The sequence below is a fragment of the Cyphomyrmex costatus genome, unplaced genomic scaffold (genome assembly GCF_001594065.2).
Source record: "Cyphomyrmex costatus isolate MS0001 unplaced genomic scaffold, Ccosl1.0 scaffold112, whole genome shotgun sequence".
Lineage (NCBI taxonomy): Eukaryota > Metazoa > Arthropoda > Insecta > Hymenoptera > Formicidae > Cyphomyrmex > Cyphomyrmex costatus.
In genome coordinates, this window is record NW_017275086.1 from 2,865,336 (window position 1) to 2,884,083 (window position 18,748).

Consider the following 18,748-nt stretch of genomic DNA (forward strand, 5'->3'; position numbering starts at 1 on the left):
GGGAGGCGCGAGGTATCTCTCACCCGATGCGTTTCTATCTTTTGGGGGTTGCATCCCTCTTCGATGTGGCCCCGTCTCGTCGCGCCGCGGGCCAACGTTACTCGCGCGCATTTCTTCTTCTATTTTTCTTCTTCTCTCGTTCGCTTCTCCCGTGTCCCTATCCTACTTGCGATCTCCCTAGTCGATAGAAATATTTTCCGTGGCTACGAGGATTGGAGGTGGTGAATTTATCACGGTGACAGACCGTCCTCTCTCACTCTACGCCGAGAGAGCAATCCTCCTTTTTCCAGTTTTTTTCCGCTTGCATCGAGGGTAACTGCGGATACAAACTTCGTTGATGCGACGATACTCAAAAATATCAAAAAAAAGGTGATTTTGAACATTATTTGACACTATGTGGTTTTTGAAAAAGAAAGGCTTTGATATACAGTCAACACTCCTATTATTCGCGGATTTACTATTCGCGGTCGACATATTTGTGGACTACATTTCTTTATTTGCGATAGATATTTCAATATTCGCGGATATAAATCATTCCACATGCACGCGATTATTGCTGTCTTTTTCCTAACAAAAACATTTTTTGTTGAACACACAAAATTATAAATTCTTTTCTTTTTTATAATTAAAATATAGACAAGGGCAATATGCAAACTGAAAGATTTCATATAAAAAACGAAAAAATTGGAAATTTAGTTTTGTTATCAGCTTCTGGCGTCGATTCGTAATAATATTTGCTTTATATGAAAGTTTTATACTTTGTACGTTAAAACAATTTAGTCCGCTCTAGAAATTACATGAACGAACACTGTGTTCTTAGAAATGAGCGTTCTTAGGAACTTTAGTATAAGAGAAAAGATATGCTTGAAATTTGTGCATGTCGATATCGATATAGTGAACACAATATATCATACATTCTATTATATCATAAATAAAAGTAATGGTCTTTTTTCTTACATTTTTTTCATAAGTATAATATAATCATAAGTTTGTTTTTTTATACTTGCACTGTACTCGAATGTTTTTTCTTGTTTTACAAAATTTCAAATGTACATATCTCTTAAAAAAACCTTTATCAAAAAAAGAAAAAATATACGCCAAGTGCATAAAAAAGGCATTGAATTCTTCTTAATAAAAAATCGGACATGAAATAAATGTAATTAACTAAGTATTTCATTACGCAAAACACATAAGATAGACCGAAAGTGGTTAAAATTGTCCACTGGATTATAATGAAGAAAAAACGTGACTTTCCAGGGTCGCATTAAAACGCAATATTCTAGAACCAGTATGGTTCTATCGCAATATTCTGCAGATAATATTGTTTTCATAATATATGAAAACAATAATTCAACAAAGAAGATATTTTATAATAACCGCTTACTATATGTTATCTATAACGTTTCTCTAATATATGGTATATATATATCTAAATATTATTTCTCCATAATTTACATCACATCTATTATTTGTGAATATATTTTCATGTTCCACAAGCTATATCATATGTATAAAAATAATAGACATATGTATATATTATATTATATACATATGTCTATTATTTTTAGATTTTAATTTAATTATAATATAAATACTATGTTGGAATAATGTTTTCACTGAAGTACAATTAATGCAACCCGGGCATGCCCGATTTTTTCTTCATTATAATCCAGTTGACAATTTTAACAACTTTCGGTCTATCTTATGTATTTTCTTATGCGTAATAAAATTCGACATCATCTTCAAGTTAAATAAACTCAAATCTGGTCAAGTTTACCTCGTCAAGAAGGACCACGGCCATCCAAGCCTAGAAGAAAAATAAACTCAAATAAAGAGTCAAATAGAATAATTTATTGAGTTCAATTGACTCGAAAATAAGTTGAAGTCACTCGAATTGATGATTCAACCAACTCAATCTCAGAGTTAAATTCGACATCATCTTCGAGTTAAATGAATTCAAATAAAGAGTCAAATAGAATAATTTATTGAGTTCAATTGACTCGAAATTAAGTTGAAGCTATTCAAATTGTTGATTCAACCAACTAAATCTCACAATCAGAATTAAATTCGACATCATCTTCGAGTTAAATGAACTCAAATAAAGAGTCAAATAGAATAATGCAAGTTGAATTGATAATGCGATCCAGGGAAATTCTACATTTGTCTTATTACACCATAAATTGTATTTAAAAAATTTTTTAAACATTATTTGAAGCAAATGTTATAAAGTAAGTGATTCTTGGAAAAATAAACTCTGATGTATATTAAAAAATTGCATTGTGCACCATATTTTCTAGATTATAATTGACGTTCACAGATCCATTGCAGTGTTTAATTGATAAGCTGTGTATTAAATGTGACATATTTAATAGCACACAGTATAAAATAATGTTACGGTACGAAAATCGTGTACATTGGCCAGCGCGGTGGGCATGTGTATCGTGGTTTTATACAGATATTATTATTTATTGATACATTGCTGCGCATCTCCGTAAAGCTCTCAAAACATATCGAAGCTGCTACACATACGTCGAATATGCTATGATGCTTACCTTACCTTCAAATCGATTCGAGAGCATAGTTATAAATAAATATGCAGCAAATATTTAGGTTCAAGCTACAGGTTCTGCATGCATAAATAATGATAAATGCAATAAGTATCCAATAAGAAAAAATTGTATTTGTCAGAAAACTTATTTTCGCTTATTATAAAAAAAATAAATAGAGACAAGCAGAATTTTTCAATTTTAATAATTTAAGTATTTTATTAATTTAACAGAAAAGAATTATTCGATCAACAATTCTGGTAAATTTAACAGAAAAAAATTAATTATGCTTATTTGGTAATTTTGATAAGAATTCTGATTTGTTCATTTTTTAAAACAGACATACTGATTAAATCTATCAGATTTCTAATGCAACTAGATCCTTTTTTTAATGTTCAATTCAGTAATGAGTTTGCAACTAAATTATTACGTATCTTAATTCAAGTGTCGTTAAATTCACATTTCTTCATTTATTTTTAATTACGTTAATATTTATATAACTTTTATTAAATCCCCCCATAGTCATCGTGTATTTGTGCTGAGCTGGCGCACTAATTGAGAGTAAACAGCAAAATGATCGTTTCGTCCCTTTCCTCTCGCTCCCTCAGTCAGAATGATATAAGACAGAATAAACTCCTCGAGAACTTGGCCGGTACCAAACCGAGAATTATTCACTCGGCAAACAGGAATCTCGTTTCGAGACATCGAGCGGCAACCTTAATGGACGAAGCGAAATCAACGAGTGTCTCGTGTATCAAACAATACACATACATATACGTGTGTATACAGGATACATGTACGAATCGATGCTCGTTACGTGCGTCCAAGATGTTCTTATATTGGGATTATCGCCACTGTCATCATCATTATTCCGCCGGTGTGTGCCGGCGCCATTAGGCACGGTCAATTTTCCTAAGAGCACCTCACGTTATTCCCGACAATACTCGACTTCCACGCAACCTGCCGCGTGTTGTGCGTGTGACCCTCTACGGAAATATCTGCGACCGGCCACACCGGGTCCGTTCGATAGCGGATAATGGTGCGTCGGCACGGATTTGCGTCGACCATGAATTATTAAACGAGAACGTGTTGTATCGCTTTTCATACCAAAAATCGCTGTTTTTTTCCACACAAGGGAAGAGATTCTGTGTTATTATACGAGGCGTTCAGTAAATTGCGATGCGACTAGCGAGGAATGAATTTCTCCCGAAAAAAAAAATATATATATAAAATGTGAAACGAGTTATTTCGACCGGTTACGTTGTTTGCGAGAAAGAGAAATTATTGATATGAACGCGTTCTCTGCGTCTCTGTTTGACAACACTTGATTAGATGTACACACGAGAATTATATTTCAACGAAGCGGAGATTTTCAAAGATTAGTCCTATAGGTGACTCTTCTGTAGAAATTCAATTTATCAAAAATTTATGAGGCATGTCGAGAGAGTTAATTCTTAAAAAAAAATCGCGACGATGCAGCTTTCATCACAAACTTCTCTGGAAAAATCCACTCGAATTTTTATTAAAACAAGAATGCTGGAAAACGCGATAATTCCGGGACCCGATAGATCTCCGCCTTCCTTACAGTGCAGCTCTCCACAATGCATAATACAACTGCATTTTGCCTCGTTTAATCGCGCCTGTGTGCGCGAATGTATCAATGGCAGCGGCTCCCGCAGACTCTCGAAACGCGGCGAAGCGATCTCGTAGCCGGCGGTCTTTTCTCAGGCTCGCTCTTCTCCCTTTCCCAGGGAAGGAGTTAATGCATTTCATTAATCACCAGGAGGACCCTTCCCACCCTCTCCCGTCCATCCCGGTCCCTCTCCGTCTCGCCTCGTTGCTGCAGACGGTACGAAGCAGCAGTTGATATTTCCCCGTTCTTTGGCGTCCCCGTTATTATTACTCGTCATCTTGCCGGATTTCTTTCTCCTCGCCCTCCCCCCCCCTCCTCCTCCTCCTCCCCCCCTCGTCGTCTCCCCTCAAGCTTCATTTATCCCCCATCCGGTGCTTGTACGCTGACCTCGTTCGTCGGGGAGGGGAAGGGGAAATCAGGACGCAACGATGAATAAAAATGAGACGCGTATACGCATGGATGTGAGACGCGGGCGATACATGTCGACGTGGAAAGATAACGCCAAATGGCGAACGGGGGAGTAACATGGGGTGGTCTACGACTGGCGTCCTCCTCAAGAAGAACGTCGACGGCTTCTACTTTTTGCGCTCGGGAGTTCCTGAATGTCGGCGTCCTAAGAATATCTCTGCACGAGAGAGGAAACGACTACAGAGGGAGGGGGGGGAAAAAAAGCATCGGAAGCCGGCGCGGGTGCTCGGGGGTGAAGGATCGTTCTCTGTGCGAGGCAAAACGGCAGCTCCCTTGTGCCGGATCTGCCATTTGCGAGAACGCGTTCGCCCATCTTTAATGTCACGGACTCAATACGAGAAATAGACGACCGTATATAGAGCGACATTTTGATGAAGCGCTCGCTTCCCTGTCGCGGTTACTACCAACGGGTTTTCGTCGTCATAGAGGCGAAATCGTCGTTGCGTTACGTTACTACTTCAAACGGACTCGTTAGGATGGTTAGATGCACTTAAAGTGTTTCCGTTGTGCTGCGAAGCGACATGCTCTACATCAACTCTCAAATTCGTCAGCCATTGTGCTCGCGACTGATACTTCAATTCCTTATTTGATCCTACCATTCGCATTTGATTCTTTATTTACAGTTATATTCTGATTACAAAACAAATACATATAGTAAATATATATCAATTACACAATGGAAAAATTTATGTTAAAAAAACAAATTCTTGCCCCAGGTGGTCCAATCGTTCAAATTTTTTTTGCAATTAATTTAATACAAAATGAATGTATTACACGAAAGAAAGAATTATTCTTAAATCGTAATTGCTCATACATATATAAACAAAAATATTGTGATCTTGTTTCAAAGATTTTAGTCTTGATTTGCTTAAATTTGTATTGATGTGAGATTTGAGTAAATCTTGAATTGAGTGTAAAATAATTAAGTAATACTTGCATCTAATACAAATTCCATCGAATTAAAATTTAAATCTTTGAAGATTACAATATTTGGACTGTACATATATCAGCATATTATACAATAGTTCATTTAAAAATATTTTTTGTATAGAGAATGTAACACACAAACATTACGTAAAATTAATATAAACATCTGACATTTTAACACAAATTGAAAACGAATATATATAGAAATATACATATACATTAATATTACACATACATATCTATGCATTGTTAAATTTATAATTATATTCAGTTCGAGTTATTTTTAATCATTTCTGCAGATCGCCAGAGTTCCTCAATATGTCATTAATTTAACTAAAATAATAAACATTTTAACTAAAAAATGTATTACATTTGCTTTAAATTTAATTTATTATTTGCTAAATGCATACGTTAATATGGACGTTGTTTATTTTGAATTGAAACTAACTGCAGAAAATGGATTGATTGTATTTTGACACACATAAAGGTTTAAAATAACAAAACGTTATTTAACTCGTGGCATTAGGTTACTATTGCTCTTTTGATATCTGACAGTGTGCAGTTTGTATAAATTTAGCTATATTCTATGTAATATGAGTAAAAGGTAGATTGTGTCCGTTTGTGAGCGAAGGTTTGCGACGGCGACGATGATGAAGGCAGCACACAGGCGTTAGCATCACAGCTTCAATGCGAGAAATAGACGCAATATATACAGAGTCCGTGTTTAGACGTTAGCTATATAGGACTGTGCTATCGTGGATTATATGTATCCCTTTATTTGTAGATAAACTAGCGCGCGGGCGTGTGTACAAACGGTTCAGGCCGGATTTTCATCTCGTCCACGAACGAGATTCGGATAATCTTATGTACATTTGAAAATATATACACGGTGAGAGAGATACCGTACTACCGTTTATCTTTTTCTGTTTTTTTTTTCAAGGAACGCTAAAGAGCTCTTAATTGAACGATCGACTTGGCAAGATTAATTCTCGCCGGTCGATATAAGAGACGTTGCGTGGGAAGGGGAGGAGACGTCGCTTGAATCGAAGGTTCGCACGGTGAAACCGCGCGGCAACATACCTCCCAGGGATGCCGATAAATACGATCCCCGGTGTGAGCGCGCGCACTGTTCCGAGCGAAAGATTTATTTTCACCGCACATTCTGAAATGATGACCTTTTACGCTGGATTTCGCCCCACGCGCGTTACGTAGGAAAGATACAAATCACTTCTGGACGTTTGGCGGTTACGGACGGGGTGCATCCTACCGTATATACACTCGAAACCCATCGCTCGCTCTCTTCAAGAGTAAATTCCGTCGACACATACAGCCTTGGCCAAAAATATTAGGCACTTTATTGATCATTAAAATTTTTAAGTTTCATTTAAAAAATCGATCTACGACATACTGAGAAAAAATGTTTGGTATATAATTACTATAATTACTTGTTACTGTAGTTATGATTATTACTACATTATTGCTATGATAGTATAAATATAAAATGATTGCAGTTGCTATAATTTAATTCTAATTTATAGTTATTTTTTTGGCCCACTATTATATAGTTGTCTCAATTTGTAGTTAAATTATAGTAACTGCAACTATTTTTATGGTATAATAACTGTATAATCATTTTCGGTTGTCATTTAATTGTATATATTTATTGGCAGAACTATATATGTATATAGTTATTATTACTAATATTGTAGCAGTAATAATCATTATTATAGTGAAATGTAATATAATTACAAATACTTCCTTCTCATAAATTGTTCTCTTAATGCATCTGTAAATTATTTATAAATTATCTTATATTTTAAAAACTCTTCAGACTTATATAAACTGTCATTATATATAACCATCAATAGGTAACAATACCGATAAAAGAATTTTAAATAAATGAAAAAATATTGGTGCTTGATATTTTTGGTTAAGATTGTATTTCGAATGGCTGATGGCTCTCCGAAATTCATTTCGAACAACGCTCCGCTCTATCCGCCCAAATCGGGTATAGTCGTGTTTAAATGTGTAATTAAATCGTAATTACGTGAATATTTTCGCTTTGTTAATCTCATTTTTAACCTCAATTTTTTCACATACATTATTTTTATATCTCACAATCAGTATCATAAAAATATTATTAATCTTTACGAAAAAGTCACTTCTTCAGTGGTGCTGAAACAGTATTATATTTTAAGGCAAAGAAATATGATAAAATAATTAATTTTAACAAATCTTATTTAAGGAAAAACTGTAATATTTTAAAAATAAATTTCCATACTTTAAAGGTTAAAAATACTTTTTGTATTCACTCGCAAAGTCTCTTAGTTATACTTCTTAGCTTCTGAGATATTGTCAAAATATTTCTATTTTAATTGAAAATAGCGGTTCGCGAGTAGATATTTATATAAATAGTTACTAAAAGTAAGAGCAATTGATTTATTGTTTAAACGTAGTAGTAATATTTGAATTATGAATGACAGCTTTATACAATGCCTTGTTGTCGATGGAAAGTTATACTGGACAGTGCATAATGCATAATGTATTATATTATATACACACACTATTCTGCATGAGACGCAGATATTTGCACAGTGACGGTTTACAAGCGAGTTGCACATTGTTTGTTCTTGTAATTCTACTATTTACCGGGTTATATGATATACTTATGACCGACCACGTTTGAAATTATAACTCTCTAAATGTATAGAATTAACGCGAGCGTTATTACTGCGACAGTAGGTATTATCGTTAAAGTGCAGTGCATTATTTCTGTGGCCAAGTGAATAACATTTACAATAAATAATAATTTTAAGATGTCTCAAACGAGGGAAGAAAATTTATTAGTAATAATAAAAGTTCAGAATCAACTATTTTTTGTACGAAAGAAAGTTAAATTCCTTTCTAGATTTTTTTTTTCAAGTTATAATATTAATTGAAAAGCTTCCTGTGCAGTAGTGGGCTAATAACGTAGTCAAATATGTGATATAGAAATGGATGAGTAACAAAGTTCTCTATTTGTCTCGAAGATTGAACAATTAAACCTATACTGTTATTGGTGTTATGTTTGTGTAGTGATTCGTATTTTTTCTATTATTTATAAAGAAACTTCGCGAAGTATCAAATTCTAATTTCAACGAAATTTGGTATACTCATATCTTATCTTATATAAATAGATGAAATATAATGTTTCATAAAAATCTGCCACTTCGCGAGTTTTCTTTGTTAATAATGTAACCATCTGATGCAGAGAAAGATTTTATTCTTCTCATCATCATATTTCTTACTTAATGCGCATCATTTAATAAACTTTACGAATATTTGTTAAAATATGAAAGAGTTTTTGCAATGTGCAAACAAATGTATTTTTCTCGTTAATTTAACTTTAGAGTTGATTTTCTCCGTTTTTACAAAATGTAAATTAATCCACTGTTGCAGCAAGTCGTTTAATAACGTAGCTATTATAACAGTTACATAATTATGAGACATCCAGTACATTAACACTCTCATATACGTACACATATGTGTACGGGAGATCGAAAATGCAGATCTATACGTAAGGCGAATACATGACCATGCTTTATGTACGATTTATGTATGTTTGCGTAGCGTCAATCATCGCCGGCTTCTTTCTCTCTCGGTTTTTTCAGATTCATTGTCGTTTTTCCAATCCGCCTCGTCTACCGGAGTGCCAAAAGTTCAAAAGCGAGGTTGCGAAATGAAACGCGAGCTTAATTTCGCTCGCCTCGTCCGCTATATTCACGTGCGTTTCACGAAAATGGCTCGCTGTTGAGTATCGCGACACCAATTTGCCGTCAGGAAGCCTTAGAGCGAGAGATTTGAGACTTTTACGCTTTACGATCCTCCGTAATCCACATACGCCTGTTATCGGTAAAAGTACGAGAATCGCTGCGCGCTCGGATAATCGTTGAATTTATAGGAACGTCGCGCCACGTGCAGCTGCTGGAACGATTTTCGTTTGCCGAGTCTCGCGACCGGTATACAGATGTTGAATATCAAAGGATGGATAAACGTGTATAAAAATAAAATAGTTAACAAAATAATTCATCGAATGAATTGAACTCTGCTTCTATATAACAATTGATATACCAAATCTATTTCGATCTCAGAGTATTCTGATTATCAGACATTCCATACGTAATCTATAATTCGCGAGTATCATATCCGAGTAGAGTACAGTCCACTTAACGTGCTTCGAAGCATTTAATTGGCCAATCAGAAGAAAGAATTTTATTAATTGACTAATCAAAGGAATGTTTCAAAGCATTTAAAGCATTACACCGTTACATATCAAAGGAACAATGGTAACTGAATCCTTTGTTAAATAACATTCTGTTATTTTTAACTTGCGTGTGTATCAAAATGTAAATCAATTGTTGTAAAGTTGTTTTACACTATTGTTTTAGTGAAATTAACGATATATCGAGTAGGAACAGTAGCGACCTGTAGAAATAATGAAAAATAATTCAAATTGAATATAATTGGGAATAATTCGCTATTATGAATTTAACAGAGTGCAACACTGTTAAATAGAATATTAAAGAAGCAATGGTAACTCATTCCCTTGAATTAAATAACATTTTGTTATTTTTAACTTCAATGTATTAAAAGATTATTTTTAACTTCGATGTATGCAAATCGATCTATTTCTGTGATTGACTTCTTTATTTTAAAATGATAACGTCCATATTAACGGATATTCTTAATAAATAATTAATTAAACTTTTGAATCAGATTTAATACATTTTTTAAGTTAAATTGTTTAATTGCATTTGTTTTAGTTTATTAACGACGTATTGAATAAGTGCAGTGGCGACCTGTAGAGATGATAAAAAATGATTCAAATTTTATATAATTTTTGATATTATGAGTTTAACAGTATAAATAGGCCATCGCTTTATTCCTGTATCGTTTATTAGCAAGTTTAAAATTTTGTAATGTGCGTTAACACCGTCTCTGAATCTCTACTTCTCTACTTCCCATCCCTTAATCTTGGAATGCACGCACTTTTGTTTCACGACCTCTTATCTAAGGATCTAATTAAACTTTTAAGGCCACCTAATGCTCGAAAATCCTTCCTGCATTAAAAGTATCACTGACTGATCCCGCTCGATTTATCCAGCTAATATTGTTGAAATCCTTAGAAATTCCAACCAACGGAATTCGTTGATAATCGACACATAGATAATTACATTCAGTTATATTCGAAACATATTGTGGTTATATTCGAAATATATTACGAAATAATTGAGATGTAACTTTGTCGTGAGAGGCCAGATCATTAAATCCTATCTCGAAAGTGGCTTTAACTAAAAATACATTGTATTAATAATTTATATTTCAGGGGACACCGCACCTGTACGCTACTTGTCTCTGAAAAGCCTTCTACCGGACACCACCGGTTATATGACTTACGAGGGCAGTACAACGCATCCTGGTTGTTGGGAAACGGCGGTCTGGCTGATCCTCAACAAACCAATCTACATCACGGCGCGAGAGGTAAACATCGATCTCTCCAGTCAGTCAATTGTCCCGTTGGGCTCCTCCCAGCATATATATATATTTTTTTTCTTTCTAAATTCCAATTCTGATTCATGAAAGTTCGCGTGTCTCGCTATAATAATTGAATCATCGAAGATAACAGCCGACGCAGTAGGGCGGCACCGAGATAGTTTTGTCAATACCGTTGGATCAATCAACAGATCCTGTTCCTTCTATACAGCGCATTGTTTCTGTTATTAGCTATACGCCCTGAGGAAATTAATGCAGGGCCCCTCCAGTACGCCGAAAGCGCCTCTCGGTAACAATTCTAGACCGCTGCAGGGTCTTCATTATAGAACCGTGCGAACAAATATCGATTTTGCCAAGGTAATATTACGCTGCGATTATATCACTCGATTTCGTGCGAAGAATGTTGTGTCACTCAGGGTAATTGCATGTTAGACATATATTAGGATAAATTTAATATCATAATATTAGTAAACCAAAATGGTACACTTTTCAACATGGTATACAATTCCGAACGATTTGAAATTAATGTTTCGGATTCAAGTTTGATAATCCTGATCTTATTATGTAAAGGATATGTTTAAGGATACCAAATAGGAAAACATTTTTATTAATAAGGAGGAGGTATCACCTTACTCTGTACTTATTAATATATTTTTAAAATGTATTTTTTTAAGAATTATTTTATTAATGTGACTAGATATTATCGGATTTAAAGCGGGACAACTTTATTAAATGAAGGAAAGGGAGAATTGTATAAATATAAAGATAAATACACAGTATCGATATTAAGTGAAAATCAACCGTTGAAATTAAACACAAATTCGCCATGGAAAACGCCACATTCGATCAAGGAGAATCATTTCACTGTATGCAATATTTTTTTTATGAATTTATACATATCTAGTTTAAACAAACTGTACATACACTGATTATATATTATATATTTGTCAGTCTTGAAACACGATCCTAGATCGAAGCTGAAATAGTAATATCACAAACTAATTGTCAACCAATTTAATATTATTGATGTTAATAAAGCTCTTTAAAACTCAGTAAATAATTTATTATGAAAATTATTATCTCAACTGGGATTCGAATCTAGATTCTAAAGACGATCTTCCTATATATTCTGATTATTGTGATTAATATCTTCATTGGTGGTCGAATTGATAAGATGCTCGCACGGAATTTGAAAGATTTAGGTTCAAATCTCGCGGCTGAAGTAATATTTTTTGCAATAAATTATTTACAGAGTTTAAAGACGTTTATTTAATTAATACATATGGAAAGAACGATTTATCTAAAGAAAGTATCTAATTTTGTTAAAGTATATCTAAATATTTAACTACACAAATCTGAAAATTTTATCTGGATCATTAAAATAATTATGTAGAATGCTCAAATTGGTTGTAAAAATGTTTAAATTTTTTGCTGCATTGTCAATACTAAAGCATTTCATATAAATTTTTAATGATCCAATGAAATTGTTTTCAGATCTGCATCTAGCTAAATTTTTAGACATTTCAGAAAAATTTTTTTTTCGTACATAATATTAAATTGCGATAATACATATTTTCTATAATTATACATACTTTATTTTTTATGATTTTAATACATATTTCTATGATTTTACAATTTGGAAATCTTATAAAATATTTTTCAGCTGGAATTTTTTGGTTACTTTTTACTAAAATCGACACGATTGATCTATCCCGCCGGAACTATCCCGCTGAAATTGAAATGTCTAGTCAGATTATCTATAGCATTAAATAAATGGATATGGTTTGTAACGTTTGATTCGATTTTCCGTACTATTTATAACGTTTATTAGAAATTTATCTATCGGCAGAAGATATCTTTACTAAAAATACCTTGAGTGATCATAAAAGAATCAATCTCGCCAGTATTTTTCACGGAACTGGAACTTAAATGCACTTTCTGTGTTATTCTGGCAGCGGGGAAACGCCAAGTGCCCGTCGATGGCGCAGGACATGCATTATAGAGGTAACACACGATGTTAGCCAGGCTCCAGGAGCCCCTAAACTTCGTGCTTCACCGCGAAGGGATCGTCTCGATGAGAATTTGAAAAGATGACTTTTTCCTTCCAGCCAACACGTGGCGGGACGACGGATCCCTATCACACAACGTAGTCTGAGGCCATCCCGCGGCAGGACCACGAGAGAGGACTTTTCTTTAAAGGAATGGAACAAAATAAGTTCACATATGGTGCGATAAAAAGAAGACGAAGGAGGGATGCTGATGGAAAAAGCTATAATTTCTAACGGAAGAATGAAGAAATTGTGTCGTGGCTGTGTGAAAAAAAGATAGAACGTAAATTTTTGAATAAGTAAGTCGACGCGAAATGAGAATACCGTAACAAAATGGACAACCAGTTATAATGTAATCTACTATGTTATGCAGAAGTTATATGTATAATTATCTGCAAATTATATAATTACATATAATTTGTAGATAAGTTTGCCACACACCAATCGAATTTTGTTTTATTCTCCGGAGTAGCGAGGACAAAGTTGCGTGTTGCTACAGCACTAACGTAATTCTCGTAACACGAGTGATCAAAGGAGCTTTAAGTGTCTTGTTGGGATACAGATTTTCGTTTAATGCTGTTTCTAAGTTTAAGCATTGAAGACTCTATAACAAGTTATCAAGGATGGGCGCTACTTAAAACAATACGTGTTATTATAAAATAAATTATTATGTGTATATATACATATAAATACAAACAAATGTATGTATGTATATATACACATGTATACATATACATATAATTTTGTAAAATGGACAATAGCACTTTCAGATGATGGATGATTCCTATTATAGAGAGAAGATAGGCATTGTCTTTTAAGGTAAGAAAACTTTTGTAAATGCCCATCATTGATAAAATCATATATGATCAATCTGTTTTCACACGGAAGATCGCGAGAATAAATTGTGCGCTTGAATGGATTAATCCCGCTATAATGAGCCTGTAAATCAGTCGAGTTATTTGACAGGTTTTTGTCAATTACTTCGTAGCCAATGGCAATACGATGTGAACGATGTAAAGCGAGAACCATTATACGAAACAGGGGGGAGGGGAGGGGTGGAACGGTGAGAAAATGGGATGGGGGAAATGAAGCGGAAGCGCGGGAAGAAGCGGGACGATCGTGATGGATCTCGGTGGAAGATACAGAAGAAGAAATAGCCGGTATCTCGTTGGAGGAAGAGGAGGAGGAGGAGGAGAAGAGGCGGAGAGCAATTTCGTAATAGCTCCGGGATAGAGAGGAGTAGGATAATAAAGAAGGAATGGTTCGGAAGAGGAAGAGATTAGGATGAAGTCATGTGGTAGATCAATCGCGCGGAAGAGAACGCTGGCTCTCCGTTAGCTTAGCCGATGGACGAATAATCCGGCGCTTTTGTATATAAAAAAAAAACACAGAAAATGTACACGAACAAACATTACCTAAAATAGACGTTAAGCAGCGGAAGGCGAAAAACTCTTAGGGAAGAAAAAAAGCGTGTGTATAGAGAATAAAATTGTATCATATGAAAAAAATGAACGTTTAACAATTGTGGTTAATAAGCAAAACGGTAATAATAAAGGCGACGTTATATTGTACAGCAACAGCGATCGCTGTGTCTTTCTCTCCTCTCTTTCTATTCTTCTCTTTTCTCTCAGATTTTTACATCAATTTTAATCATTTTTTTAATTTTTCATGCAGGTTCCTACATACATCCTCTTCTCCCATTTGACACAAACTAAAAGTAGCATAACATCAATGTTATAATTTTGCATTCAACAATATACAGATGACACACAAAATGTTATACATTTAATTATCTCATTAAAACTATGCTTGTGGAGTATCGATATTTTTTGACTGAGTGAGCAAATTCTGTCTACTTCGAAATTCTGTGAGGTACATCACGAGTTGGGTGGAGGCGAAGGCGAAGGCGAAGGCGCACACATCAATTTGTGAAATGCAGGGCACACGAAATGTCATACTATATATTTGTTTTACATATAATACGTTTATTTCTAACAAAATTAATACAAAAAATTGATATAAGATTAATTATCAAATTCTGAAGATTGTCTCTAATGATTAACATTCAATATGCCGTTTGTTTTATAAAAGACTTGAACTCTTTTTCAATACAAATCGTCAGATAACGCACAGCATAATTTCACCAAGTGAACGAAAACATCCTCGAGTTTCTGCCACGCTCTTTGTTTCTGCGAAAAACAATACACCTTTCACTTCATAATCAACATTTGAAGTTAACCGGCCGTTGTCCGCTATTTCAGAAACCGTGTATACAACATATTCAATTTATAATGTCAAATTATACCCAATTTGAGTTATTTTTAATTATTTCTATAGGCCGTCGCTGCTCTCTATTCAATATGTCGTTAATTTAACTAAAACAATGGAGTTAAACAATTTGACTCGAGAAAATAAAGAATTTAGTTTATTATTTATTAAATATATACGTTTAATGTGGACGTTGTTCACTTTGAAACTAACTATAGAAATGAATTAATACATACATGGAAATAGAAAAATAACAAAATTTAACTCGAGAGATTGAGTTATCATTGCTCCCTTGATATCTAAAAGCGTGCATTTTTTTCTTCTTCCCAATTTTTTCCCAATTCCAACTTGTGATATCACATCTGATAGAATTTTCACGAAGTATGGTACAGACAAATTTGCTAATAGAATATATACTTCACAAATGTAACTTTAACGAAACAATTAAATAAAATGGTAAGACATTTCATCAATTAATAATATATTACCTTTAGTTAATGTTGGATTGCGAATGTACCACTCTCTACGTTTGATTAGATATATCCAGTGCTAATCTCATTGAATAATTTATGGTATCGTGTATCAATGTTACGACGTTAACGCGGAGAAGTATCGGAAGCGTAAATTAATAAATTCCAATAACCCGCTAATCTCCGAACTAGAGTCGCTTAGGAGAAAGTTCGATTTGGCACGCTCCTCAAAGTTAGGCATTACAAATTTCTTCGTTGACGTGCATCAAGAGTAAGGTAAAGTTCCAATGACGCTTGAGAAAGTTTCGGCGCTCTCAAGCATCGGGACACGCCCGATCCAAAAATTCGAACACACTGACAAATTATCCAAGACAAAACTAGGTTGAACACTGGCCTGAAGTTCATGCTTCGGCCTGTGAGACCACGTTTCATCCTTAATTAATTATCTACGGCAGTAATGGCGAGCAACTTTCGCGCGGGACGCTTCTCTCATCCTCCTGAGACGAAGGTAAGTGGATCCTATTTTATCAATTTGCAAAATAATTTATATGCCAAGAGAAACTGATTGCCCGTCAAGGTGCAATATTCTTCACCGTTAACGTAACGCTTCGCGTCTGTATATCGTCGCGTTATTGCAATTTAATTACGATCGTAGGCAAGAAGGATTTGGTGCACGCGGCCACGTACAGTGCAACGACTTAATGAAGTCACTTAGCATGTAATTTGAGTCACTGCGCGACCAATAATTCACTACGTGATCTTTGAAAGCGAGTATAAATAATTACGTTAAATTGTTACCTATGTGCGGAAATTCATTTTTTTTCGGTAATTCGTAACGAATGACTTTCGTGTAACATGTATTTTATTTAAAAAATCTCACTCTCTCTCTCTCTTTCTATATTTATGATTTCATATATACATATATACACACACACACACTCACACACATGTATACATAATATAATTATTGGGCGTTGTATCTATGGCATCTTAATTACATCATATATGTGAAACCAAACTCAGTTTACCGGGACTTAATTTCTACATAATTAGTACGAAATCTACTAATTAATTTGGAAAATTGACTCAAATAATGGATAATTCTTGAGCTATATGGTAGATATAAAGTTGTCAAAAGTGTAAAATTTGTACTCACACAGAACACCTTTGATAACTTGAAAAAAATTATCCATTATTATTTGAACTATATGTGTGTATAACATTTTTTGTTCATCACATTATAAATTACAACATATGTGACGACCATCTCATTTCACCTAATTTTCTGTGTAATTAGTGCGGAGTCCTTTGAAATGAAATTATATGGAAAATCGTGCACACCGAATAATAAGTATGTGGCGGAGCATATACTCGCTATATTCAAAGTTTCTTGATTTATATTCGGATTAGCGTATACTTTGAGAATTTCGCGCTTAAATTACCGTACGGTCACTATCTCGTTCGTGAGGCATCAATTCGCTTCAGCTGCGCGAGCAATTTTTCGGTCAAACATTTTTGCAGCGTTGAGCGTACTCGCGTGTGTCAGCCTAAACGAATGCAACGAATTTAAGGGACGGCGGATTTGCCGAGAATGTGCTGAGTAGCTGGCTCGTCGCGTGCAGCAGGAAGTTAAGAGGATGCCGAAAGATATGCATACCGAGCTTAAAGCTCCTTTGTAGAAAAGAAAGAAGGATGAATAAGAAAGGCGAGGGGGGAATGGCGGCCACGTGACATTCCCGATTGAGGAGTAGGCGAATGAGGAGCTTGGGGCGGACGCGTAATCCTTGCACTCTCTTTTATGGAAATTAAGGACGTGATTTTAAATTCCCACGAGTACAAGTTTCGTCTTCCTTCGCCTCCTTATACCGTCTTGCTCGTTGTCATGTTCTCTCTGTGACCGCTACTTCGTGACTGAGCGCGGTACCCTCTATTTTTAGATTTCATGCAACGCACACATACGTATAATATCGCATGAACACGATATCGCGGTGAATTTTACAAAATCAGTATGGACGTTTATGGATCGTATATTCAATATACCGACTATCATGTAACTGTACTTTTTCATTTTGTTCCTCGAATTTTTTCAAGTCCATTTTCTTTGACAAAAATTCTATTGAATCCCTTATCCCTTTTTCTTTTTCTTTTTTGTTCCGTTATTTTTATTCTGAACGGTACACGAATGATTTTGTTGAAATATTGAAAAATTTAATTAAACACAGATCTGAAAATAATTCTGTTAGATGTTAAAACATTTATGTAAGATTCACAAGCATAGTTCATTCATAGAAAATATTTCCGGACTAATGCTATTATTCTTCAATTTATCATAAAATAACATTAATATAAAGACAATTATATTTGTTATTGACAAACAAATATTTTATTCTTAAATGGGAAATTCTGCAATCTAGAATAAAATATAATATTTTTGGACATATCGGTTTCGTACCAAATATTATAGCGTCAGCATCATACATTTATAACGTTAATTGGGTAAAGATTTAGTCTCTATTTATGAATATAGTATAAACTTAAAATATCTGTTATATTCTTGTCTGAAGACAATAAATCATTCCTATTTAATTCGAGAGAAGGATAAGAATTATTGATCTAAATTTAATTTTGTTTTATTCTGCATAAGGTTATGATAAAATTAAGTATGTCAGGAATATTTTTGTCTTGTTATAAAAAATTCTTTTTAAGAAAATGTACAACATTGCAAAAATTGTTGACATTCTAGTACCCAGTTTGTTCGTTCTATATAATTATTTTGTTGGTTTAAATAATAAAATAAAATAAATGAAATTAATAAAATAAAATAAAAAATGAAATTAATAAAATCAGATGTGCGCA

At 34.2% G+C, this 18,748-nt stretch overlaps 1 protein-coding gene across 1 annotated transcript in view; it reads left to right on the forward strand.

Moving 5' to 3' along the window:
- The window catches only part of CARPA (Carbonic anhydrase-related protein A), a 104,030-nt gene extending 90,250 nt beyond the window's left edge, over positions 1-13,780 (forward strand). Inside the window, exons 8-11 of the mRNA XM_018543233.1 lie at positions 10,940-11,094; positions 11,338-11,463; positions 13,062-13,110; positions 13,197-13,780. Coding sequence (XP_018398735.1) covers positions 10,940-11,094; positions 11,338-11,463; positions 13,062-13,110; positions 13,197-13,261 — 395 coding nt within the window. The 3' untranslated portion in view covers positions 13,262-13,780. The remainder of the gene's footprint in view (positions 1-10,939; positions 11,095-11,337; positions 11,464-13,061; positions 13,111-13,196) is intronic.
- The last annotated feature ends 4,968 nt before the right edge of the window (positions 13,781-18,748 follow it).